Source organism: Propithecus coquereli, unplaced genomic scaffold (genome assembly GCF_000956105.1).
Source record: "Propithecus coquereli isolate 6110/MARCELLA unplaced genomic scaffold, Pcoq_1.0 Scaffold57, whole genome shotgun sequence".
In the NCBI taxonomy this organism is placed as follows: domain Eukaryota; kingdom Metazoa; phylum Chordata; class Mammalia; order Primates; family Indriidae; genus Propithecus; species Propithecus coquereli.
In genome coordinates this window covers 1124267-1148905 of record NW_012151618.1, presented here as the reverse complement: position 1 = coordinate 1148905, position 24639 = coordinate 1124267, and the positions used below count along the sequence as shown (strand labels likewise).

The window sequence follows — 24639 nt, the reverse complement described above, 5'->3', positions numbered from 1 at the left end:
AGAGACATAACTTACAGTCCAACATAGCAATAGAAAAGTTGTCCAGAGGCAGCGCCAAGTTAAGTGCCCAGTGGATAATTTCGTGTGGTTACTTATTTGAGGTTTGTCTCCCCCACTAGACTGTGAGCTCCATGAAGGCGGGATGGAGGGTGCTCAGGAAGGGGGAGGGGACAGGCAGAGGAGAGGTGGAATTCCAGAACAGAAGTGAAAAGCAAAAATCGTGGCCAGACTGTGGGAGAGAGGGATTTTGGTTGAGTGGGAAGTTTAAGCAGGAAAGCCCTAGGAAGTAAGGACAGAAGTGAAAGTTAGACGAAGGATGTGAACTTTCAGTTGAGCATCTGTAATATTTGGGGCATGAATGAGTTAATGCACTTTATATTATCTCATTTAATCCTCCCGACTCTGTATGTGTTTTAGTCAGTTCGGGCTGCTATTACAAAGTGCCATAGGCTGGGTGGCTTACAAACAACAGAAATTTATTTCTCAAAGTTCTGGAGGCTTGAAGTCCTAGATCAAGGTGCCAGGAGGGTCGGATCCTGGTGAGGTCTCTCTTCTGGGTTCAGACTGCTGTCTTCTCTCTGTCCCTGCAGATGGTGGAAAAAGAGAGCAAGAGAGCTCTCTGGACTCCCCATTATATGGTCACTAACATCCCATTCATGAGGGCTCCAGCCTCATGACCTAATTACCTCCCAAAGGCCCCACCTTTTAACACCATATGCTGAGGGTCAGGATTTCAACATACGGATTTTGGGGACACAAATATTCAGTCCATAATAGTAAGATGCATATTATTCCTATATTACAGATAAAGAAATTAAGACTTGGAAAGAGGAAATGACTTTTACGGCATCACACAGATAGCAAGAGTGGATGCGAGGGCCATGAAACAGAGCGCCTGTGCTCTTTCTGGTCCTACTCGGTGTCTCCCAGCGAGGCTGAGGAGGGCCTTGGGCAGCAGGCTCAGCAGGTGTTGTGTTCCCTGTAAGCCTCGGGCTGCTTCCTCCTCTCCCCGGCCCCAGACCTCCCTCTGCGAACCAGACCCTCCCCCAGTGTACAGGCTTGGATTTTACTAGAAACTGCTCTAATAATTTTGATGCAAAAGTCTTCTACTGTGGTTATTTCAAGCGAGTCCTTTGTCTCGTAGGCTGTCGGAAATGCCAAGACCACCCGCAATGACAACAGCAGTCGGTTTGGGAAATACACAGAAATCAGTTTTGATGAGAGAAATCAAATTATAGGTGCCAACATGAGGACTTACCTCCTGGAAAAATCCAGAGTTGTCTTCCAAGTAAGGATAAAAGTATTCATTACATTTCTTTTTCCCCAACATACTGTGTATTGTTTATGTTTATATTCTCATTAGACAACCTACATTGTTCTGTGACTTGAAGAATAGAGTTTTCCTGTCTTTCATTTGCACTTTGGATTCTTTTTCTGTTTATTAAAAATAAAAATGGATACACAGGTGCAATATCAGGCAGGTGGTATCAGTCGAGGGAAAAGGTTACAGCTTTTTAAGTTGAGGCACTTAAAAAAATCTTTTCAGCGTATAAATCAAGTTTATCTTTCAGAACACAAAAACTATTTGAAACAGAAAAAGCTGTTAGACTGGCTTTCCTAACAGGAAGGGAGAGGGATCAGAACTACGGGGGGGATGAGTAAGAGAAAGGCTTTTCTATCGGTAAAATGGAGAAAGTTTTGCCCAGGAGAAGAGCAACAGTAAACCTTGTATTATGGGGAATTTCTTAAAAATTTCAACTAGTATAAATGACATCATTCCCATTTCATAGCATATTTTCACTTAATAACATTTTCCCTGGGGTCATTGCTTGGAAGACAATCTTGGGCCACCCGGTCTCACCTGGTTGAGAGGAAGGGCCTGGCTGTGAGCTGGTCGTACACGTCAGTGTGCATGACAGCAGAATTGTCCGTCTGGATTAGCCGACTAGGACCCTGTAGTTAGAAACCTAACATTTTTGCTTGTAAAGAGTTGACATAACTTTTGGGACTTGTCTTTATTTTACAGTCGGAAAATGAACGAAATTACCACATTTTCTATCAGCTTTGTGCATCTGCACAGCAGTCGGAGTTTAAACATCTTAAACTGGGTACGTGATGGATGGTGTGCGGAAAGGTCTCTCTTTTCTGTAGCGGTTTAAATTCTAGATTAATTTCTTTATATTATAGTAACACACCTTTAAAGAAAATTATTTTGTCTAAAGATGTAAAATCCTTGGGTTTCAAGGGGGGCATTGATGCATCTAACCAAGGAGAAGGATGGGGTGGGGGTGGGGAGCCTCTGCAGCCCCAGGGTTGTTTTCGAAGCTCATAGGGTGATTGTGGTCATCCAGCTAGAGCCACCTGAATAGGGCCTCCTGACAACTGGAACTCACTGCTGTAAGTCCCCAAACTTTCCTTTTTATTTGAACATGCTTAGATAGTTGTTTTTCTAACATTTATGATATAGTTCTCTGTCTTTTTAAACAAAGCACCTCTATCATAATTTGAACTTCCTTGATGACTTAGGGTCATTCATTATTTGTAGTCATAACTAATGATACTTCAGGGACAGCCGAGAAGTAGAGCTTTTTGTCCTTAAGCACAAATGGCCCCAAACCCTGTACTGTCTTGACTCTCCTGTCCTGATTGTTTGCGCTGTGTCAGTAGACAAGAATTATCAGACGTACCTTCTATCACGCTGGAGTTGAACTTACACTCTCTAATTTTGGTTAAGTGCTTGTACTCTTGGAATCTAAGTTTCCGCAGATTTCACATGAAGATTATGTCCATGCCTTGTCTGCCAAACAGCATGTGAATGGCAAACATGCAGAAGAGCTTTCTGAAGGGTTCTTTGCTATTTAAATATTAGTTGTGTATGTATGGTCACTATCTTGATTGTGATAAGGTTATATGTATGTCAAAATTCATCAAATTGTACATCTTAAATTAAAAAAAAAATTTTTTTTGAGATAGGGTTTCACTCTGTTGCCCAGGCTAGAATGGCATCATCATATCTCACTGCAGCTCAAACTCCTGGGATTAAGTGATCCTCCTGCCTCAGCCTCCCAAGTAGCTGGGATTACAAGCACATATTGCCATGCCTGGCTAATTTTTCTATTTTTTGTAGAGATGGGGTCTTGCTGCATTGCCCAGGCTAGCCTCAAACTCTTAGGCTCCACCGATTCTCCTGCCTCAGCCTCCCAAAGTGCTGGGATTACCAGCATGAGCCATGGCACCTGGACCTCAAATTATACATCTTAAATGTATGAAGTTTATTGTACATTTAGTAAACCTAAGTAAAGTTGTATGAAAATGTTAGGTACAGGAACAAAACCATGAGCTTTATGGTCAGGCTTGCATTTAAGTTCCCACCCTACTACCATCAGCTGTGGGACCTTGAACAAGTTTCTGAGCCTCAGCTCCTGCATCTTTAACATAGAATTCCAAGGAATAAATGAAGTAACGTATGTAAAGTGTTTGACATAGCTCATTAAGTGTGAACTTCCCTTCTAGCTTCTGATAAACATGTATGTCCAAATTTCTGTGTCACAGACATAACTAATCTTACTTTTTGATTTCAGGGAGTGCGGAAGAATTTAATTATACCAGCATGGGAGGCAATACTGTCATTGAGGGTGTGAATGACCGAGCCGACATGATAGAGACTCAGAAGACCTTCACGCTGCTGGGTAAATGAAAATATCCTATCCGAGTGTGTGGCTGTTATCTCTTAAAAAAAAAAAAAAAAAAAAAAAAAGGCCAGGCACAGTGGCTCGCACCTATAATCCCAGCACTTTGGGAGGCTGAGGTGGGAGGATCGCTTAGATCACCTGAGGCCAGGAGTTTGAGACCAGTCTGGGCAACATAGTAAGACCTTGTCTTGATTAAAAAAAAAAAAGAAGAAGAAAAGAAAAGGCAGGGATTCCCAGCATGCATGTGTTCTGAAGACTCTTAATAAATCCAAATTTTAGGGTGAGCCATCTGAACATATTTGGAGACTAAGTAGCCAAGACTCTGCTTTTCCCTTAAAAAGCTAGAAATGAACATGTTTTTCCCTCAGCCTTGCTGGCTTGCTGTTAGAGGCGTGGGCTGTAAGCCTCGTGGCTGCTTGAAGCCCTTCCGGGCTGACTACGGAGAAGCCCGGTGAAGCCAAGGTTCAGTTCAGCTTGGAAGTGCAGGGTGAACCCTACTTGGCCTTGCTGGGTATCTTGACATGGATAATAAAATAGTGGGCACTTGTCTGGAGCGTGCAGTGTGCTGGGCACCGTCCTAAGCACTTCATTACCCACTCACTTATTTAAACCCTACAACCACCCTGTGAAGTCGGAACTGGTGTGGCTCCCGTTTTACAGTGGGGAAACTGAGGCACAGAGATGACTCAGGGTCAGGTGGTTAATATGAAGCAGCTGGGTTTGCACTCCAGGGTCTTAAAACATCTTGTTTTTGTAGAGAAAACCAAATCTTCTATCGCTCAGATGCTGACATGGTGGAGCAGGTGTGACTCTCACAGGACAGCCAGCGGTTGCCAATCTCTCTCCACCTGACTCCCGCCCCCCTACCCCAGAGCTTTTGTTGGGGAAGGCGTCTGCCAGAGGGCACTGGTAAAAGCAGTCACTCTCGTCCTCGTTTTTTGTTAGCCTAGACGTCCACACGTAACTGCCAGTCGCAGCTTCTGATCCGCGTGAGACAATGGGCTATTCCTACATCTCACAGATGTCCGGCCGCTATTTGTTTTTCTCTTTGTGGCCTGGTTTGCTATATTCGAATGTAAAAGGCAAAGAATTTGAGGATAAATATACCAAAGTAATAAGTAAGAGGAAGACATTTGGATAGTGGAGAATGAAAACAAGACAGTTTCCCAAGCAAAATTACCGTTAGATTCTGCTCCCTCTAAAATGCTTTCCCAGGTGCGGTGGCGGGAGCCTGTAGTCCCAGCTACTCCGGGAGTTGAGACGGGAGGATCACTTGAGTCCAGGAGTTCGAGGCCAGCCTTGACAACATAGTGAGACCCCTGTCTCTAAAACAATTAAAAACATTTTTTTGAATGCTTCAAGAAGAAGGGTAATTTAAATACTTCATAAGATAAACACTTTTTAACATTTTCTGGTATTATTTTCTAATGCTGATTAACATTTTCTTAAAACAATTGTAGTCATGATTTCAGTCTTCATATAACATTCTCCCTGAAGAGGAAATGTGGCGTATGAGGAGGGGACAGGTAGTCAGTCTAGCTCTGGCGGGACTTGATAAGCGGACATGCCCTGGCCTGCCCGTTCCCCTCACCCGGTACCCTCTAGGTCCTCCCTCCATCACTCTCCTCCTCATAGTACGTGATAAGGGGAAGTTGAGTGGCTTTGAGATCAAAGAAACTAGAATTCAAATCCTAGTTGGCATAACTCTGAAGAGGTCACCCTCTCTGAGACTCGGTTTCCTGATCTGTAGAATGGCAACGCACCTTACCTTTCATGGCCACTGGCAAGGAAATGTATGTAGAAGCCCCCAGGACCAGGCCAAGCACTTAGCAGGCGCTTGGTAGACATTACTGCCTGCCTTCTATCTCTCTGTTCCCCAGCGTCCAAGCCCTACCCATCCTTTGAGTAAAACCATCTCCTCTTCCATGAAACCTTCCCTAATTATTGGAGATGAGCAGTTTGCAGCATTTTTTCCCTCCGCATCACGCAAATTAGATTATTTTCACAAATTTCCGCACCGACAAGGCTAAGGCTAGGATGAGGCAAGAGAGGCGCTCGCTCTCGGGGTCGTGCAAGTGCAGGGTTGGCCCTGGACACGTAACCCACCTTGCCCTGGCCCAGACCTGCGCAGGCCTAGATGTCTTGAGGGGAGGGGCGGGGGGCACAGCAGTCCACCGCCTCCTGTGGCTGTTAATGGTGATGTGGGCAGGCGGAAAGAGGCTGGGGCGGTCGCGCCTGTCTTTTTCAAGAGGGAGTTCTCAGCGAGCGACTGGGATTGGCTGGCAGAATTCCAGGACTACAGCAGAATGTGTATACCTGTTTACTTTCCAACAAGCTCATGATTTACAGATGGTAGCCCAGTGGCCTCTCTCTCCTCTGACTGTCTGTACATTGGCGTCAGGCCTCACAATTTAGTACTTAATTATTTCTTGTCACATATTTGGCTCCAGTTTTATCACGTGTCACAGATCGGTCTGTGGCCTTGCACACGTGAATTATTGTCTCAAGGCATCAGTTTTCCCATCTGTACAATGGAGTAAGAATGAAAATATTTAGTTGTTCCAATTATCTGTTGCTGTTCCCTACATTTTTTGTGGCTTAACATGACAGTTTCTTATTGTATCCCATGATTCTGGCTTGGCTGGGCTCAGCTGGGCACCTCTCACATGATGGTGGCAGGGACTAGAGCCTCTGAAAGCTGCTTTCACGTGGCTAGGAGGGCGTCTTTCCCTCCAGGTGATCTTGTCGCTGGACTTCCTCACAGCATGCTGGTCTTAGGGTAGAGGGACTTACGTCATGGCAAGCTTCTTCCAGAGCCGTTTGCAAGAGGCTCAGGTGGAATCTGTGAGGCTTTTTATGAACCAGCCTCAAAAGTCAATGCAGCACTGCTGCTGTTGTGTTCTATCTAGAAGGTTAAAAAAAAGTCATAGGACCGACTCAGATTCATGACTCAGGGAGAGTGGCTGTGTCGGGGACCAGCTTGGAGAGTAGCCACCACAGTAGCTGCTAGGGATGTTGTAAGGGTTAGGAGATAGTGTCTGAAAATGGTTTATGAACTGTGACATGCTATATCGGTGTGAGAGATCAGTACATGTTTACAGCAATCACTACAAAATATCGTGGGGCCAGGGCTCAGCAGACCGGCCTGCTTTTATAAGTGAAGTGCTGCTGGAACACAGGCCTCCATCCGCGGCTGTTTTCATGCCACAGTGGTAGAGTTGACTAGTTGTGCCATAGACTGTGTGACCAGCAAAGCCTTGTAAGAAAACACTTGTGGATCCTTGTCCTAGAGGGTAGATGGGTTTTGTTTCTGGTTTTGTTTTGAGACAGGTTCTCGATCTGTTGCCCAGACTGAGTACAGTGGTGCGATCATAGCTAACTGCAGCCTCGAACTCCAGGGCTCAAGTGATCCTCCTGCCTCAGCCTCCCAAGTAGCTGCAACTACAGGCATGCACCACCACCATGCCTATACATTTTTAAAATTTTTGTAGAGATGGGGGTCTCGCTGTGTTGCTCAGGCTGATCTCGAACTCCTGGACTCAAGTCATCCTCCTGCTGTGGCCTCCCAAAGCACACGGAATATAGGCGTGAGCCACCACACCTGACCTTGAAGTTACTTAAGAACATGACCTACCTGCTAATGAAACAGTCCAGGTTTCCTCAAGTGAGAAGCAGCAGCTAGCAGTGGCCACTCTTCGCGGCATGTAGGGCCTGCTGCGTTTGTGCTTGGGGGAGTGGGGGGAGTCACCGGCCTCCATGCCAGGGTCCGTTCCAATGTGCAGGGAGCACGGGCATCAGTGTAAATGTCCCACCTGCCGGGTGCATCTCTCAGCTCCTTGACCTGCTTCAGCATCCCTAACACATACCTGCGGGACCCTGACCTGGCAAAGCCTGTCTCAGAACTGGCAGGTTTTCCCCTGTGAGTTATGGGGGTCGGACACAAAGTCCTTCCCAGCAGCTGGTTTAGTTCATTTTTAGCTCCAGGAAATGTGCTAATCTCCTCTTGATACCTCCATATGGTAGGTAGTCGTAACTTATACCCCACCTACATCAGTCAAGGTCCCATTGGAAAACACGGGGCAGACTCACAGTAGAATAAAAGAGGAAGGGATTATATATGAAAGGACTAACTGCAAAGATGTGGGTAGGGTCTAGGGGAGCCACAAGGGGCAGTGGGGAACCAGGGACAGCAGCAGGACTCTTCACTTCTCTTTCCCATTCAGGGACAGGGCTGTTACTCGAGTCTGAAAGGAGCATTGGGTAAAGTCAGTACCAGGACAGAAGCCGTGAGCTGTCAGTCGGGCCACACAACCAGTCCGACGCAGCTTTATGGGGAAGGAGGCAGAGGAAGACAGGCACAGAGCCCCTCTCTGCTCCTCCTCTCTGACCTGCCAGGGGTCTCCATCAATCAAACCCCTCCAGAGGGCACGAGAGCCCATCGCCTTGGCCTGTGCAGGTCAGTCTCCTGGGGCAGAGAGCAGAGGAGCTGGAGCGGCAGATGGAATCCCTCCAGCATCCCACCTTAAGAAGAATCCAGAGATTCATGGAGTTTATGAGCAAACAGAGAAAAGAAAAACATTTAAAATGAAGAATGCAGAATAGTGAGAGCTGATTCTTCCAGGAACCTGCTGCGAAAGGGTTACTTGGATATTAATTTTTCCGCCGAACTTCCTAGCAGCCATGCAAAGGGACAGCCTAGTGGGCTGCAGCATTCACGCTGCGTGTCTGTGGGAGTCGAACGGAAAAGAAGAGCGCGCCAAGATTCTCCCCGGGATCCACGTCACGTTCCCTGTCCCAGCTCTTGGCGCGGATGGCACTGGCAGGTCTTGAAAGAATCCGGATGCCTGTCTTTCCCGTAAGGGAAGAAATGCAGTAAATTCCTAATTTGGGAAAATGCTTGTTTCCAGGTTTCAAGGAGGATTTTCAGATGGATGTTTTTAAGATCCTGGCAGCCATCCTACATCTGGGCAACGTGCAGATCACGGCGGTGGGCAACGAGAGGTCCTCAGTTAGCGTAAGATACTCATCTGTTTTAGCCTTCCTGGGTTTGAGGCCATCGGTAGAGCCGGTCATGGTTGACCTGCCTTTGCATTGGAGCAGCAGACACTGCTGGGCCTCCTGGATAGACTGGTTTAACAGGAACGAGGAAGCCGGGGTGTCCAGGGGTTGCCTCCTGGAGTAAAGCTTCCTCCCCTTACAACATGGGGGCGGGGGATGAACTCTCTGTGTGTTTTTCTTTTATTGAACAAATATATTTGGAGCACCTACTATGTGCTAGGGGCTGTTGTAGGCTCTGTCCAGCAGTGAACAAAATAAAACAAGAAACCCTTTGTGGAGCTTATGATGTCAGGGAGGGAAGGGGAGGAGATGCAATAAACCAATATAGGCCCCGGCAGCTGGCAGCTGGCGACAGCTGTTACAAAGGGAAATAAAACAGAGTGAGGTACAAAGGGGCTGTGTCTTTTATGCAGGGAAGTCAGAGAAGCCTTGCTGATAAGGTGGCGTGGGCAGAGGCTGAAGATGAGGGAGCCAGTCATGCCCGTGCGTGGGGAAGAACGTTCGAAGGAGAAGGAACAAATGCAAAGACCCTTAGGCAGGAGATTTCGTTTGAGGAACAGCAGGAAAGTCAGCTCTCCAGAGAGGACTGAGCAAAAGGGAGGGTGTAGATGAGGCCCGAGGTGAAGGTACAGACTGTGTAAGACCTTAGGGCGCCGCCAGCTTTAAGCAGAAGGGGCGCCCGCACTTCCTGTGCCCACTCAGATCAAGTTTTGGTGCCGGCCTCCTGCCTGGGAACATATCTCTGTGTACATTTCGTGATAGAGTTCTTTATTCAATGGACACAAGTTTATGTGTGTATCTCTTCTGTGACAAATAGTATGAGTAGTGATTCTTGGGGGATATGTGTTTAATTAGTTTCATCAATGTCCATGTAATGAAGAAAACAAACACATAGTAAAATATGTTTCTATGAAATGCAAAATCTCCATACCTTTAAAGCTTTGTAGAAACATGTCTGTCTTAGTCACCTCAGGCTGCCATAACAGAATACCATAGACTGGGCGGCTTGAACAACAGGCATTTGTTTTCTTACTCAGTTCTGGAGGCTGGAAGTCTGAGGTCACGGTGCCAGCGTGGTCGCGTTCTGGTGAGGACTCTGCCTGGCTTGCAGACGGCCGCCTTCTCACTGTCCTCCTGTGGTAGAGAGAGAGCAAGCCCTCTGGTGTCTCTTCTTAGAAGGACACTAATCCCGTCGTGGGGACCCCACCCTTATGACCTCACCTAACCCCAATTACCTCTCAAAGGCCCCATCTCCAAATACCATCACATTGGTGGTTAGGGCTTCAACGTACGAATGTTGGAGGAACACAGACATTTAGTCTGTAGTAATGTCTATTTTCATGTGCCCCAAATAACTGATGAGAACAGTTGATAATTTGGTGCAACTGGTGGGTTCTTGGCTCTCTGGTACCTGCGGCTTAGGGAGAGAAAGCAGAGCAGAACGGGGCATGAGCTCTTTGGCTCGTGGCTCGGTGCTTCTGTCCTGTTGCCCCGTGAGCGTGAGCGTGACGTCATTCTCCTTCCCCTGCTCCAGCTCCCACTCAGGCCCCTCCCAGCTCCCCAGAATCCAGACCTCGCAGAGGTGGCTGGGAAATTGAGAGAGGTGAGCACAGGCTGGGGTAGGGATGTAGTGTACTCAAGTGGCAGTTCCCCCTCTGTGTCCTTGTTCCTTTACCTCAGAGAAGCTGCGCTCCTGCCCTTTTTCTTCTCAAACTCCCGTAGACTAAAATGTGGTTTCCGACCCCCAGATGCTGGCATCTGGGCCATGATGTTTGTTGTGAAGGTTGTATTTTGGAGGAGGAATTAAAATTGATAGACTAAAATTCCTTTGGAAAGCATTCTAAGAAGCTTTGTAGAAAATGACCAGTCTGTGACTATTGGTCCTAACTTTGGAACACAAACACCACTCATTAGGAACTTGAAATGTTGGACAAATTAAATTTGGATGAAGCCATCTTACTTTTTAAAAAACTGCTGTTCCTTTGCATTTTCTTCTGTTGCAGCACCTGTAGCTGATTTATTTATTTATTTTTTAAAACAAGGAAGGTTTGGTTCTTTCTCAGAAGGAAGGAAACCAGCGGCTGTGCCAGTCCCCTCCCCATCAAGGAGCTCAGGCACATCAAAAACAAGCGCTGTGTTAATTGGTGGTGGTCAGAAGGGGTGTGGGTGGAGGGCGAGGATGAAAGGGCTTTCTAGAATGCTTCCTCCCCATACGGAGGCTTTTTAAATGCAGTGACATGGTTTTCCTGGTTGGCTGAAGTGGTGCTTGCCGGTGAGCCTGCCTTGGAGGTTCTGCTCAAGAGGAATGATGATGCTTGGTCACATGGAGTTGCATCTCCTTGCCAAGTGACAAGAGCACCTTGTCCACACTGGTCAAAGACACTTGGGAGCATCTTCCTCTCCTTGTCTGCTGGCCAACGGGACGGCTCTCAGGCCCAGGCTTGGGGGAGAAACAAGTTTCACTTTGAGCATTCAGGAAAAGTCCTGCACCATGCCCTTGTGTTGGCTGAGAAGACAGCTCCGTCAAGGGCACCCCGGCAGGCTCTGGCACTGATACCCAGGTACCTCCTGGGCCAAAGCATTCAGGCAAACCCCTGGGCACATGAGGTGGCGCAGGGTGAGTGCGCATTCTGATGGTGTCTGGGCATGGTGCAAAGGGAAGAGGAAGGGCTGGAAGCTGTGTCCACATGCACAGGAGTTGGGGCAGGCCAGGGGATGGCTTCTGTGGCCTTAATAACCACTGACATTCTTTGGCCAGAATGAAAAATCTGTGTGGGACACAGCCCAGGACTGCCTGGCATCACAAGGGCCAGGAGCAGGATCCATGCTGCTGCGGCCCCTCCTGCTCTGTTCCAGGCCTGTCTCCATCTCCTGAGGCTGGTCGTCCTCACACATGCCAGCTACTCCTCACGCCAGCTACTCCTCACCTCTCACAGGCTTGGGTGTGGGCCCAGGTGCCTTGGCCAGGTAGGTGGTGCTGCTTTGGATGGCTGGGTGGCCCTGATGCAGCTTGTGCTTGTTTTTAAAGGAGGATGACAGTCACCTGAAGGTATTCTGTGAGCTTCTGGGCCTGGAAAGTAGCAACGTCGCTCAGTGGCTATGCAACCGCAAAATCATCACAAGCTCTGAGACGGTGGTGAAACCCATGACCAGGCCCCAGGCTGTCAACGCCAGGGACGCGCTGGCCAAAAAGATCTATGCCCATCTGTTCGACTTCATTGTGGAGAGAATTAACCAAGCGTTGCAGTTTTCAGGCAAGCAGCACACTTTTATTGGTGTTTTGGACATTTATGGGTAAGATTCTCTTCAGTTAGCCTGTCTTTCCTCATTTAAATGTCGAATACCTCGTTATTTTTAGATCATTTTATTCTGGTTCTTCTTTTGTGTCTCCCATGATTAGAAAGATGACATTCTCTGCTTTTGCATATGTGGATGCTAAGTGCAGCCTCCTGGGCTATGCCTTTTATTTAGAGGGCGTTAAATACAAGAGCTCACTCCATGCCAGCTCCGATGCTGACTGGTTTCCATGCGTTTCTCACTTAATCCTTAAACAACCTTATAATTGTCCCCATTTTAGAGATGCAACAACCAAAGCTTAGAAAAATTCAATATCTTGTTCACATTTGCTGCACTGGTGGGAGAACCTGGCCTGGTGTGAGGTTCTCACCCGCTTCTGTTCCCCTCAAAGTCCCCTGAGGTGCAGAGCTCTGAGGTCCCTTCCCGTTCCGTGGAGGGTGGCAGTCACACCGGACCTGCACCTTGCCCAAGCCCTCAGGCCCCTGATCAACCACCCTCCTCACCTAAATCCTTTTCCATCCTTGGATAATAAGGTCTAGGGTTTGCCCAGCCCTTCTCCAAGAGTTCTAATCCTTCTTCCCAGCCCGGGGCTTTGTTCTTTTCTCTTCTCTCTGCCTCGTCCTGCTTTTCTAATCTCAGCCCCAGCTCATGCTGAAGATGCTTAGGGAACACCCAGCATGAAAGCCGGTGTGGAGGGGGCTCTGCGGGGCCTGCTGTCCCTCGGGCCTTGTTTGTTGGCAGCTGGCCTCAAGGCACAGCCCTCTCCCCTCTCCTGGGACCAACCTGCTTTCTCAGTGGGAGGTGGGAAGACAGTCCCAGGAAAGGCATCCCAGAGGATTCCACCTGGACTGAGGAGTCGTCTCCCACACCCTGGTGAAAAGGAGCTCGATGCCCCTTCCGCATTCAAAGGGGAGAACTAAGCCCTGGGCCTTCGGGCCCCTGCTGCTGCCCCCTGGGGGTGGAGGGGGCCGCAGCCACGCTGTTGGACTCCTGCCCAGGCGGAGGCAGCGTTTCCTGGAGCTGCCGAATGGGAGATGGTGCCTCTGGGAGTTACTGCGTTAGAGTCCAGGTTAACACGTGTGGCTCCCAGCTAATAGTATATGCCACAGTTACAAAATACTGATACACGGCGGGGCTAGGCTAGTACATTATTTACCTTGTCCCATTCCAAGAAAGTGTCTGAGCAGCCTGTGAAAATTTAAGCTTTTAAAAAATAAGAGCCCTGATTTAAAATACAGTCTCTTTCATTGAGGTAGAAATACATAATTGTTATATTATTCTCTCTTCTTTTCCGTGTTTTAAAAAAATGTCTTTAATAGCCCTAGGATGAGCCAGGTGGCTCACACCTGTAATCCTAGCACTCTGGGAGGCCCAGCGAGGCAGGAGGATTGCCTGAGGTTAGGAGTTCGAGACTAGCCTGAGCAAGAGCAAGACCCACCCCCCTACAAAAAATAGAAAAATTAGCCCTGTGTAGTGGTGCGTGCCTGTAATCCCAGCTCCTCAGGAGGCTTAGGCAGGATGATCACTTAAGCCTGGGAGTTTGAGGTTGGAGTGAGCCATGATGATGCCACTGCACTCTAGCCCAAGTGACAGAGTGAGACTGTCTCAAAAAATAAAAAAGTAAAATAAAATAACCCTTTATTTTAAGAACGTATTATTTCATATTTTTATCCAACAGTTGTTTACATACCAGGTGCTGTGTTGGGGGGATTGGTGAACAGAATAGACACATGGTCCCCACCCTCTTGGGACTTCGATCTTAGTGGGGGAGGCAGGCAGTTAGTATGGGTTGGGATGGGTCCTGGGACAGGAGCAAGGTGTGGGTGTGCCGGAGGCCAGCAGGGGAGGGGACGGTGCAGGGCCAGCTGTGTGCGAGGAGCAGCGAGCATGAGAATGGCCAGAGGTGGGACTCAGGCCCCCCAGGCCTCAGGACCGCTATAGTAAGGAATTTTAATTCTTTGGCTAAGTGAACAAACCTGAGACAAGAGTACTGGTAAATTCACAAGGACTTCTTAGAATAAATCTTCAATTTTAATTTTTAAGATTAAATTCCTCTTCCAAAATTCTATTAATGAGAGTAACATGCTTGCTACCACCCATGAACTAATGGTACATCTCCGAAAAAATAAGCTCTCCTCTAAGTAGAAGGGCGGCTGGAGCCTGGGGCGAATCCTTGCCCACTTTCTCCAGTATGCTCACGTCTAGGTTAGCCCTTGCCCACGCATACCCTGCAGCTTTCAAAAGAGCTCAGTTTGACCTGGAAATAAGGACGTCTCAGAGGAAAAGTTAGCATCACCGAGAGTGAGTAAAGCTGAAGCAAGCTGTGAGGTTTACGCTCCGAGCAGCATGAAGGCTTGTGACTCCCTGGCTTGTCGTGTGTTTGTGTTCTTTGGACACGAGTTGGAAAGCCTGGGTCTGGGGTCACACCCCTGGAAGTGAGCTCTGCTACATACCAGTCGTATGACCCAGAGAAAGTCACAGAACCGCTCTAAACCCCAGTTTCTGTGTCTATAAGATAAGGCCTCTCTTGCGGGTTTTTTGTTTGTTTGTTTGTTTTGAGACAGGGTCTCACTGTGTCACCTGGGCTACAGTGCAGTGGTGTCACTATAGCTCACTGCAACCTCAAACCGCTGGGCTCAAGCATCCTTCTGGCTCAGCCTCCCAAGTGGCTGGGACTACATACAGTCATGCACCACAACACCCAGCTAGATTTTTATTTTTTTATTTTTTTGTAGAGACAGATCTTGCTATGTTGCCCAGGCTGGTCTCAAACTCCTGCCCTCAAGCAATCCTCCCTCCTTGGCCTCCCAAAGTGCTAGGATTATAGGCATAAGCCCCTGCGCCCGGCCTATTTTTAAGATCAAATGGCGGAAATTATGAAGGCACCTTGAAAACCATAAGCATTATTCAAATGTGAAGTGTTGTCATAACCAATGCGCCTCTGGCATTTTAAGTCACAGATTTAGGTCTTTCCATGGGTTTTAAACTTCAGCTTTGAGTGCCCCAAAATAATCACTGATTTTAACATTTCACCCTGTTCTAGAAAGCTCCGCCCTTGGCCCCAGCTGTGGGCTGCAGAGCACATTGAGTCCCCTTTGATTCGGCCCAGCCTGGCCTGCTAACCTCTGGACCGCTGAGGCTGCACGTGGAGTGGGGCCATCAGAGCTGTGTGGGTTCTGCCCCTGCTGCGGGTCACCCTGGAGCTGTCTAGAGGACCGTCCAGGCCCTTACCCTGCCCAGGAGAATTCTAAACTGAGCCAAATTGGCTCAGTCAAGCAAAACTCTCAGGGGCCCCAGGTCGGAGCTGGCAGGAACATCTCAGGACTAGAGCAATTAAGAACACAGGCTCTGGAGGCACTAAGAGCTGGGGTCAAACTGCATTCCTGGCACCACATGCTGGCTGTTGTTCCTCACCGTGGTCACCTTCCCTGACCCTCATGTGTGACAGTGGGATCACAGCAGTCCCCCACAAAGGGTGGCATCAGGGTTAAGGGAGGTGAGGTAGATAAATGCTGACGCCTCAAAGCACCCAGTAGCCCTCCTTCCAGCAGAGCGCTCTCCTGGTCGGGCGGGAGATCCGGTGCCGCTGTGTGTTCAGCCTGCACCGTGACTTACAGTGGGACCAGAAAATCCAGTTCTCTGCCTTTTCTTGAGAATCAGGTGATCTAGCATCCTGGCCTGCGTTCACCCGTGGCCACTGCTGGCAGGAGCTGAGTGGCAGCCCCTTAGGACACTCCTGGTTGTGTCCTATCCAGCCTGCTTCCATGTCCGTCACCTGCCAGGAAATCCCGGGGCAACTATTAGTGCAGAAACAGCTATTGAACGTCTGCAAATGGAGGCAGGCGTCGTCTGTCTTGAACCTGGGGATCTGCTAGGCCTGGGGTGTTAAACCACCTTGCCCTTTTCCCCCAGGAACTGTGAAAGCTCCCCTTGGGGAGGCAAAACTGTGCTGCCCCTTCCCCTCAACACGTAAGGAGAGGGGAATAGGAAACCTTGTTGCTTTCCCAGTGACGGCACAGGCATTCCGGTCGGGCAGGCTCACAGCCAGGTTCTGACACAAGCTGTGTGACCCTAGGCAAGTTCCTTAAGCTCTCAGAGTCTGAGTTCCTGATCTATAAGGTGAGGAGGACAATGCTGACGTCAGTGTTGTTGTGTGCAGTAAATAAATGATACACATACTGTGACATGTCTGTTTTAATGCCTGGCTCAGGCTAAGTGTTTTGTACACACTAGATTCCTTCCAGGGACAACCAGGAAAAAGGTTATTTATAAACTGACTGCCAGGATATCATTAAAACCAGAAGCTTTGAGATATATTTAAAACTTGCAGAAAACACAGCAAACTTTTAAGCTTTGAAGTTGTCAAAAAAACATCTATAAATGAATGCATGTGTCCTACTTCAACTTATATTTTAACTTATTTAAACTGTATTTCAGTTTTGAAACCTTTGATGTGAACAGCTTTGAACAATTTTGCATCAATTATGCTAATGAAAAACTGCAACAACAGTTTAACCTGGTAGGTGACTTTTCTGCCTTCTTGGAATTACTTCTCAGTCACGCGTGTGCACGAACGTGGAAAGAGGCGCAGCCGCTACCTTCACTCTTCACGGTTCAAATTTTCACTTGCAGAGCCTCAGGCTGGGTCACTACGCCACCTTGTGGCCATATCGTGAAACCACACCCTCTCATCTCCTTTTTCATCTTTTTTGAGCCACCTGCCAACTCGTGAGCTTCCCCTACCATTCTTGGGTACAGACCTTCTGTGCAGCCAGACAAACTAGTTAAACCCCAGTTTCTGTGTCTATAAGATAAGGCCTCTCTTGCAGGTTTTGTGTTTGTTTGTTTTGAGACAGGGTCTCACTGTGTCACCTGGGCTCGAGTGCAGTGGTGTCACTATAGCTCACGGCAACCTCAAACTGCTGGACTCAAGCGATCCTCCTAGCTCAGCCTCCCAAGTAGCTGGGACTACATACAGTCATGCAGCACAACACCCAGCTAGATTTTTATTTTTTTATTTTTTTGTAGAGACAGCAACGACAGAAATAGATCATGCAAGAGAATTCAGGGCCTGTGGCCTTTTCCTGGAGCAGTGAGGACCCACTGAAGTGCGAGTGGTGGTGGGGGATGTCACATGAGACCTGGGGGGGGGTCTCACCCGAAGACTCCCCTTCCTTTCGAGCCTCTGAGTGTGCACTTGCTGCCCTCTGTGCCTTAGCCCACCTGCTGCGATTGTTTTCCCCAGCCTTCACCTTCACTTTGCAAACTCCTGCTCGTCTTTGAGGGACAGCTGCCCTGAGAGTCTGCCCTGCCAGCCCCTGCCTCTTCCTGCGTGCTTCCTCTATCACAGGCACATCACAGGGAATCATCATCATTTGTATGCGTGTGTCCAAATAAACTTGGTCACCCAGAGAGGCCAGGGCTTGCATTCTTTGTGTCTCAGCCCAGGGCCTATCTCAGCGCACGTGGTACTAAATAGCTCATGGCTGCTGGAGTAAGGGAGTGAGTTTCTCCAGCCTTTTTTTTTTAAGACAGAGTCTCACCGTGTTGCCCGGGCTAGATTGCCGTGGCGTCATCCTAGCTCACAGCAGCCTCAAACTCCTGGGCTCAAGCGATCCTTCTGCCTCAGCCTCCCGAGTAGCTGGGACTACAGGCATGCGCCACCATGCCCGGCTATCTCCAGGCTTAATTTAGAACAAGATGTATCTGGTACCTTCCTAACTACCAGTAAGATCAAATATGTCCTCCCATGGAAACAGACAAGTGATGTATTCTAATTTTTTTCCTACTGGGAAAATTATTTTATTCCAAAAATTTTATTGAGTGCCTATTATGTATGCCAGATACTAAGTTGAGTGCTGAAGTAGAAAGTTGAATAAGACACTTAAAAAATGTTGACTAAGTGTTACTTGTGGCTGTTTGGGTGTTCTGATATTGCTATGTGTATTAAGTACAATTTTATTGATTGATTGATTTTGAGACAGGGTCTTGTCTTGTCACCCAGGCTGGAGTGCAGTGGCATCATCATAGCTCACAGCAGCCCCAAACTCCTGGGCTCAAGCGATCCTTCTGCCTCAGCTTCCTGAGTAGCTGGGACTACAGCCACAAAACACCATGCTCGGCTAAGTTTTCTATATTTTGTAGAGACGGAGTCTTGCTGTGTTGTTCAGGCTGGTCTCAAACTCCTGGCCTCAAGTGATCCTCCCACCTTGGCCTCCCAAAAGTGCTAGGATTCTAGGCATGAGCCACTGAACCTGGCCTTAAATTCCATTTTAACCTCTTAAATAAGTCCCTGAGACTTCATTGATTTCACTTTGAAATCCCCAACAGTGCTTATGCCTTGTTCCTAACCAGAGAGCAATGAAATTAAAAGTTGTTTGGACACCATTCTATATATGGCTTTACCATGACTCTAGTCTCATATTTGTTAAGATTGCTTCCTTTTATGTTTGGCTGCGTTTCTGAAAAGCCATGAAAGCTACAAAACTGACTCATATTTTCCCTCTAGCTTCTGTCTTAAACTTTGGCTACATTTTCATGGAAAGCATTTTGATTCCAGTTTATAATAGAAATCACTTTAAAATCCTAACAATGACTTCAAGGAAAGGTTATATCTTTGTTAGTGTTCACACACCCCTGAGGAAAAGACAGCATGTCGTGGAGAGTGTGGGCTTTGGGTCAAGCTGAATTGGGTCTGTCTCTGCTCTACCACCTCCTCCTTTGGGACCTTGGGCTCGCTCAGCCTCAGTTCCCTTGTTTCAAAAATGAGTCATCATTACACACTGTTTGCATGTATCAAAATGTCACATGTCCCCCAAATGTATGCACAGCTATTATGTATCAATTAAAAAATGAGTCAATGATATCTGCCTAACCTCGTGAGGAGAAGACCTAACATTAAATCCTACTTGGCAAATGTTTCTTTTCTTTTCCTTGTTCCAGAATTAATCCATGTATAGGCATTAAATTCCATCCCATTGCAAATTTCTATTTCTTTAGCATTTGCAAGGATTTCCTGGAAATTTAGCATGTATAACCTCAGCTGCCGTTTATTCCCAGTACATATCCAGCATAACTCACCTGAAGGCAAACCCTCTGTAGACCCTGCCCTCTCCCCGCCCTCTCCCTGCCACTCCTTGATGACCCACCCACCCCAGGACAACGTGCCAGATGCCCTGCCGAAAACCGCACATCAGAGGCTGCAATTCCATTTTTTCATTTTTCTCCTTTTCTTTCCTCTCCTGCTCTTGTTCTTCTTTTTCTGAGCCGTCTGTCAATGTGCCGGTCCTCCCAGGAGGGGCAACACCTTCGATTGTCAGCACAGAAAGCCTCCGGGAGGGAGACTCTCCTGCCTCCAGCCCCTGTTGTGGCTGCTGCTGGCTCTGCCCCAGCGCCCCAGGGAGCTCACAGTGGCAGGTTGAGAAGCGAGGGGGCCACCGTTCCCCTTGGCCTGCTTTCCTAACTCCGCACTGCTTTTTGTGGTTGGCCAGTGCCATGGACCCCGTGTCCCGGGCCTAACATTCATCCCCCCTCCTCATCTCCCTCCCCGGGTCCCAGCCACCGGAACATGGGGCTGGTTCTGGTGCAGTCTTGCCCTCCTCCGAGCCAGCCCCCAGGTCTCATGTGACACCCCCCACCACCACTCGCCCCTCAGTGGGTCCTCACTGCTCCAGGAAAAGGCCACGGGCCCTGAATTCTCTTGAGTGATCTGTTTCTGTCATTGCTGTCACACTGCCTCCCATCACTACCGTGCTTTCTAGTCTGTGCGAGGGGCATCTCTCAACCTCCCCCGCAGCCTGCATGCTGTTCCCACCGGGATTCCTCCATGGGAGGCTTCTCTCCTTGCTGCCCCTCACCCACCCCACCGCCTGCAGGCAAACTCTCCTTCATCCTCCAGGTGGGCCTGAGCCACGTCCTCCGGGAAGCCTCCCTGTTAGCCTGACAGCCCCAACAAGTAGTGCACAACGATCTCCACCACACAGTGGGCGTCTCCCGCTGGCCCCACCCAGCCAGCCCCCACCCAGCCAGGCCCTGCAAGGCCAAAGGGGCAGATCTGTCCTTGGGTGGCCACAAGCAGGGAGGGGCTCTGGGACCACACTGAGTGCCACGAGGTGCTGGTGGTGACACAGGCTGGCCCCAGCCTTACACACTAGGAGGTGGGGACCACTCCCATTAGGAACTGATCTTGGGGAAGGGGGGTTACCTGTACTCCAGGCTCTTCCTGTTTAGACACGAACATTAGGAATCAACCATTTATCTACGTTTTCCAACTGCGTACGTCCTGCTCTTTGGAAGCACAGTTTAATGTTTTGCTTTCTGTGTTAACGTTGGATTCCCAGCATGTCTTTAAACTTGAACAAGAAGAATATATGAAGGAAGACATCCCTTGGACTCTGATAGATTTTTATGATAATCAACCAGTTATTGACCTGATTGAAGCAAAATTGGGCATTTTGGAGTTACTGGATGAAGAATGCTTGGTAACTTTAAAAAATAATTGTTCTTTTTTCAACTTCTGAGTATTAATAGATGAGCATTTTGCAAAGTGATTTTTTAAAATATGTATTTGTAAAGCTCTGATGTGTTACCCAATTGGTTGGGTATTAACGCTGGACGGAAGTCCATAGCAGGAACCCCAGGGGGCCAGGTGAACCTCCCACCCCCAGCAGGTAGGTACCACCCTTGGGTAGCGTGCACGCCTCTGAGGTGACACCCAGCAAGGTGGCCTTTGAGGCTGTCCCAAGGTGTATGTAGAAATGAGCTTGGAAACAGCAAGTGACTCCACTCCAGTTAATGACTAACAAGAATCAAGTTTTCTTTTACATCCTGATTCTTGTGAGTCACGGGGAGGTGTAGCTGAAAAATCAACATCATATGATTCAAGAGAAGAGGTCCTCAGGCGTTTCCTTACTATTATTTCCCTCTGGGAAGCTTTGAAGTGTCCCTCATGGGGCCACAGGAACAAATAACCCCCAGGAGAGTCTATTCATGTTTTTGGCTTAAAGGATGTATTTTGATGCTCAAACGTGGAATTCGTTTCTTCCCCAAAGATTTATTTGTATAAAAATAATGATTATAACGGTGATGACTTACCGGCATTTTCTCCCTAGAATTCTCAAGTCCACGGTTCTTTTCACAGGTTGTCCTTTCTCATACCACCTGTGCTTCAGCCCCCGCAGGGACGTAAGATTAAAGTGCAGGCATCAGGCCAAGCCTTCTGGAATGATTGGGGGAAGGGTGCAGAGGCCAAGGCAGCCTCTGGGAAGTACTTGTACCCACTCTACACAGGCATCTCCTAGGTGACCGGGAGTCATTTAGACACAGTGGTGTACTGGAGCCACTGAAATTGGGCTGTATTTAACGGATGCATTCAAAATCACCAAGATCAAAAACAAGTTTTTCAACTAGCTTAGTTCAAGGAGGGAGTTAATTAGGCATTAAAACAAAAGAAATGCTATTTTCCTGAGCGGGGTGGCTAGAGAGGACGACATGCCCGTGCCAGTCTTTCCCCATTCGACTGCAAATAAAGGTGATGTTCATGGAGTCCATGCTATTTTTTCCTGAACCTTTAGACTTTTTGGGGAAGAAATAAAATTTGCATTTCCTTTTAGTTTAAAATGTTTTGTTCTTCTAAAAGGACATTGATATACCCATTGAAATATCACCCCGAATATCCCATGAATATATATAATTATTACTTGTCAGTTAATACTTTTTAAAATTACCCTAAAGATTAAGATCAAGGACAGATTAATGCCTACAGTTGCTTTTTAAAAGGGGTGGCGAGGCCCTTGAATCTAGAGCAGTTCAGTCTAAGGTGCCGGATCATCTTGATTTCTTAGAATCTGTGCTTTTCCTTGCCTCCGTTAAACTCTAGTTTTCTTACTTGCTATTTGGTTTATTTTTATTTTCTAGTTACCTCATGGAACGGATGAAAACTGGCTTCAAAAGCTGTATAATAATTTTGTCAACAAGAACCCTTTGTTTGAGAAACCTAGAATGTCAAATGCATCCTTTATCATCCAGCACTTTGCTGATAAGGTACGTGAGTGCCGTCTGCCTGGACCGGAGCGGTTTCCAGGAGTAGGCAGCCAGGGTACATCCTTGTAGGATTCAGGCCACACTTCACACCGAGCTTTGATGAAGGAGGTGTGTATGTGTTTAACAATTCTTAATTTGTTTTTATGGCAAAATATGAGTTTCAATTGTACTACTTTGAAGATAAATGTGTTGTTAATAGACCTCATTTCTGATTTTGAGTTTACAATGAATTCATTAACCTCTTATTGATCTATTTTTTATGTGAAGTTGTGATCATCAGATGGCATAATTATTTCCTGTGATGAAAGCTATATCTTTTTTTGAGGTTTTTTATTAAACTGGGATAAATTTATTACAATGGCAACACAGTTTGACTCAAGATGATGGGTTTTCTAGGTGATGTTTATTTTCTTTATATAACCTCCTTTTTTTTTTTTACTAAACAAATGTTACTTTCATAAAAAGAAAAATTATTTTTAAAATCACATTACAGAAAGGTTGGAAAGTAGAAGGAAAAAAATATCACCATACCCGCTTGCCCTAAATATACATCTCATTTGTTCTTCTTCCTTAAGGGAACTCCCACCTCCTCCCGTTTCCTGGGGTGGGCGTGGGCTGGAGGGTAGGGAGGTTGTTGCCCTGGTGGCCTGGCCCGTTGCCTAGGGGTCACGGGCATGGCTTGTGCTTGTCTGCGTCTGTCACGGAGGCTGGTGCTGCAAGTCAGAGCGGGCCATTCCTGAGTGACTGAGGGGGAGGTGTGGGGATGGTGACCTGGAAAACTGTAATCACCTTTGTGTGCTAGCGGAGTTCTGTTAAATATGGTAGGATTTCAGGGCTTCCAGTTTTACAGATAGCTTCCTGAAAAGATGCCGATGAAACGAATGATGATATGTCAAATTATATTTTCTAGGTGTTCTTTATAATTTCAGGATTCTGTTCCCATGGGGAAAGGTTAAAAAAAGACCAGACTCCATAAAAAGCACATAAGCGATTTACTTCAAGAGTCTCTCTTTATAGTACGTAGTTTCGGTACATTTGAGTCTTTCACCTGCCGTTTCCGAGAAGTTCACCTTAAAAGACATGCATGGCGTTTTGGGCGGACTGTGGATTGGTGGGAAGAACCCACACACATTATAGGGCTAGATTAGGTTCTCAATCTCATTAGCCAAGGAAATAAAATCATATTGAAAACATGGCAGCAACTCAGCGACTCTTTCGCTGGTCCAAGTGTCCCCAGCAGAGGCACCCAGCTGCCTGTGACAGACACTGTCCCCACAGATGGTCTCCCTGGACCAGGAAGCCTCTATATTTCCTACCCTTGCCTATTTATACTTAGTGGCTCACACCACCATTCTGGGAGAATTTGTACAACTCCCATGTACCACATTCACAAGGAAATGTTTACAAAGGTGTTCCTGGTTCTTAACCTACTAGCAAAGACACTTCCTCACCCAGGGGGACCCCCTCTGCCTCCAGATTCTAGCACCCCCAAAAGCCTGTTTGCTCATTATCAATTTTTAAAATTAATTTTTAATATCTTTTTTAATTTATGAAAAATACATATCACATAATTAAAATACACAACCCAGAGCGTAAATTATGGGGGTTTGGGATGTTTTACGCAGCCACATTGGCTATGTCGTTGTTTGAGGGATTCAAGAAGCTTCGCTAATCAGGAAGGGCAACTTGGAGAGTGTTTCTAAGCCAAATTCAGGCAGGGCAAGTATTTCCCCACTCTAAACCTGACTCTGAGTGCCTGGTGGCCCTCAAAAGCTTGGTGGGTCAGCTGGCCAGTTTTTTCTTTCTTTTCTATCATGTTAATGCTGGCTGATTTAGGAAAACTTTTGTTTGAACCCAGTGAACACCACTGAGCTTTTTCTGCCTCCTGGTGGCGTCTAAAGTAAAAGGGGCCCTAAGCCGGGTCTTCTTGTATGAACTGCACACACTGCAGGGAACGGCTGGTCACCCGTGGCCAGACGGGACTGACAGGTGAGTGTGGAGCCGTCAGCAGGCAGTGGGAGGGCCCAGCTCTGTGGCAGAGGACTCATTCCCAGCTTTCCAAGCTTATGTGTATGGGGGTTGCCGTGAGAAACCGAATCTCTTTTTGTCAGATTGCCTGCATAGCCTCTTTATTAAAAGAAATGAAACTTGTGCTTAGATACTGTCTGCTTTGGCCTCTTTGGAAATGATTAATTCCTTTCTCTGTATAGGTAGAGTATAAATGTGAAGGTTTCCTTGAGAAGAACAGAGACACTGTGTATGACATGCTGGTCGAAGTCCTGAGAGCAAGCAAGGTTTGTAAAGTCCTGAGGGGTAATTAACGTTATTCGTTATGTGATTGACCTGGATCTGGGTGTGTGGTGAGGTATAGCTCATAGATACAGAAAATAACTATTTTGGAATTGGACTAGAATATGTTTCTAGCACCTGAAAGCACTGTAAATCTCCACTGTATGCTAAATCGGAAATCAAATGGCAGATGACAGAGGGGAAGGACAGCTAATGCAACCATTGAAGAATCACAATGCACATTTTATCCATTCATTCACAC

The 24639-nt window shown here is 47.3% G+C and overlaps 1 protein-coding gene across 1 annotated transcript in view; it reads left to right on the top strand.

Annotated features, from left to right (window-relative positions):
* The window catches only part of MYO5C (myosin VC), an 82040-nt gene that overhangs the window by 4337 nt on the left and 53064 nt on the right, over nucleotides 1–24639 (top strand). Inside the window, exons 3-11 of the mRNA XM_012658022.1 lie at nucleotides 1145–1288; nucleotides 2027–2108; nucleotides 3582–3689; nucleotides 8600–8706; nucleotides 11779–12044; nucleotides 16485–16566; nucleotides 20387–20527; nucleotides 21963–22088; nucleotides 24299–24382. Coding sequence (XP_012513476.1) covers nucleotides 1145–1288; nucleotides 2027–2108; nucleotides 3582–3689; nucleotides 8600–8706; nucleotides 11779–12044; nucleotides 16485–16566; nucleotides 20387–20527; nucleotides 21963–22088; nucleotides 24299–24382 — 1140 coding nt within the window. The remainder of the gene's footprint in view (nucleotides 1–1144; nucleotides 1289–2026; nucleotides 2109–3581; nucleotides 3690–8599; nucleotides 8707–11778; nucleotides 12045–16484; nucleotides 16567–20386; nucleotides 20528–21962; nucleotides 22089–24298; nucleotides 24383–24639) is intronic.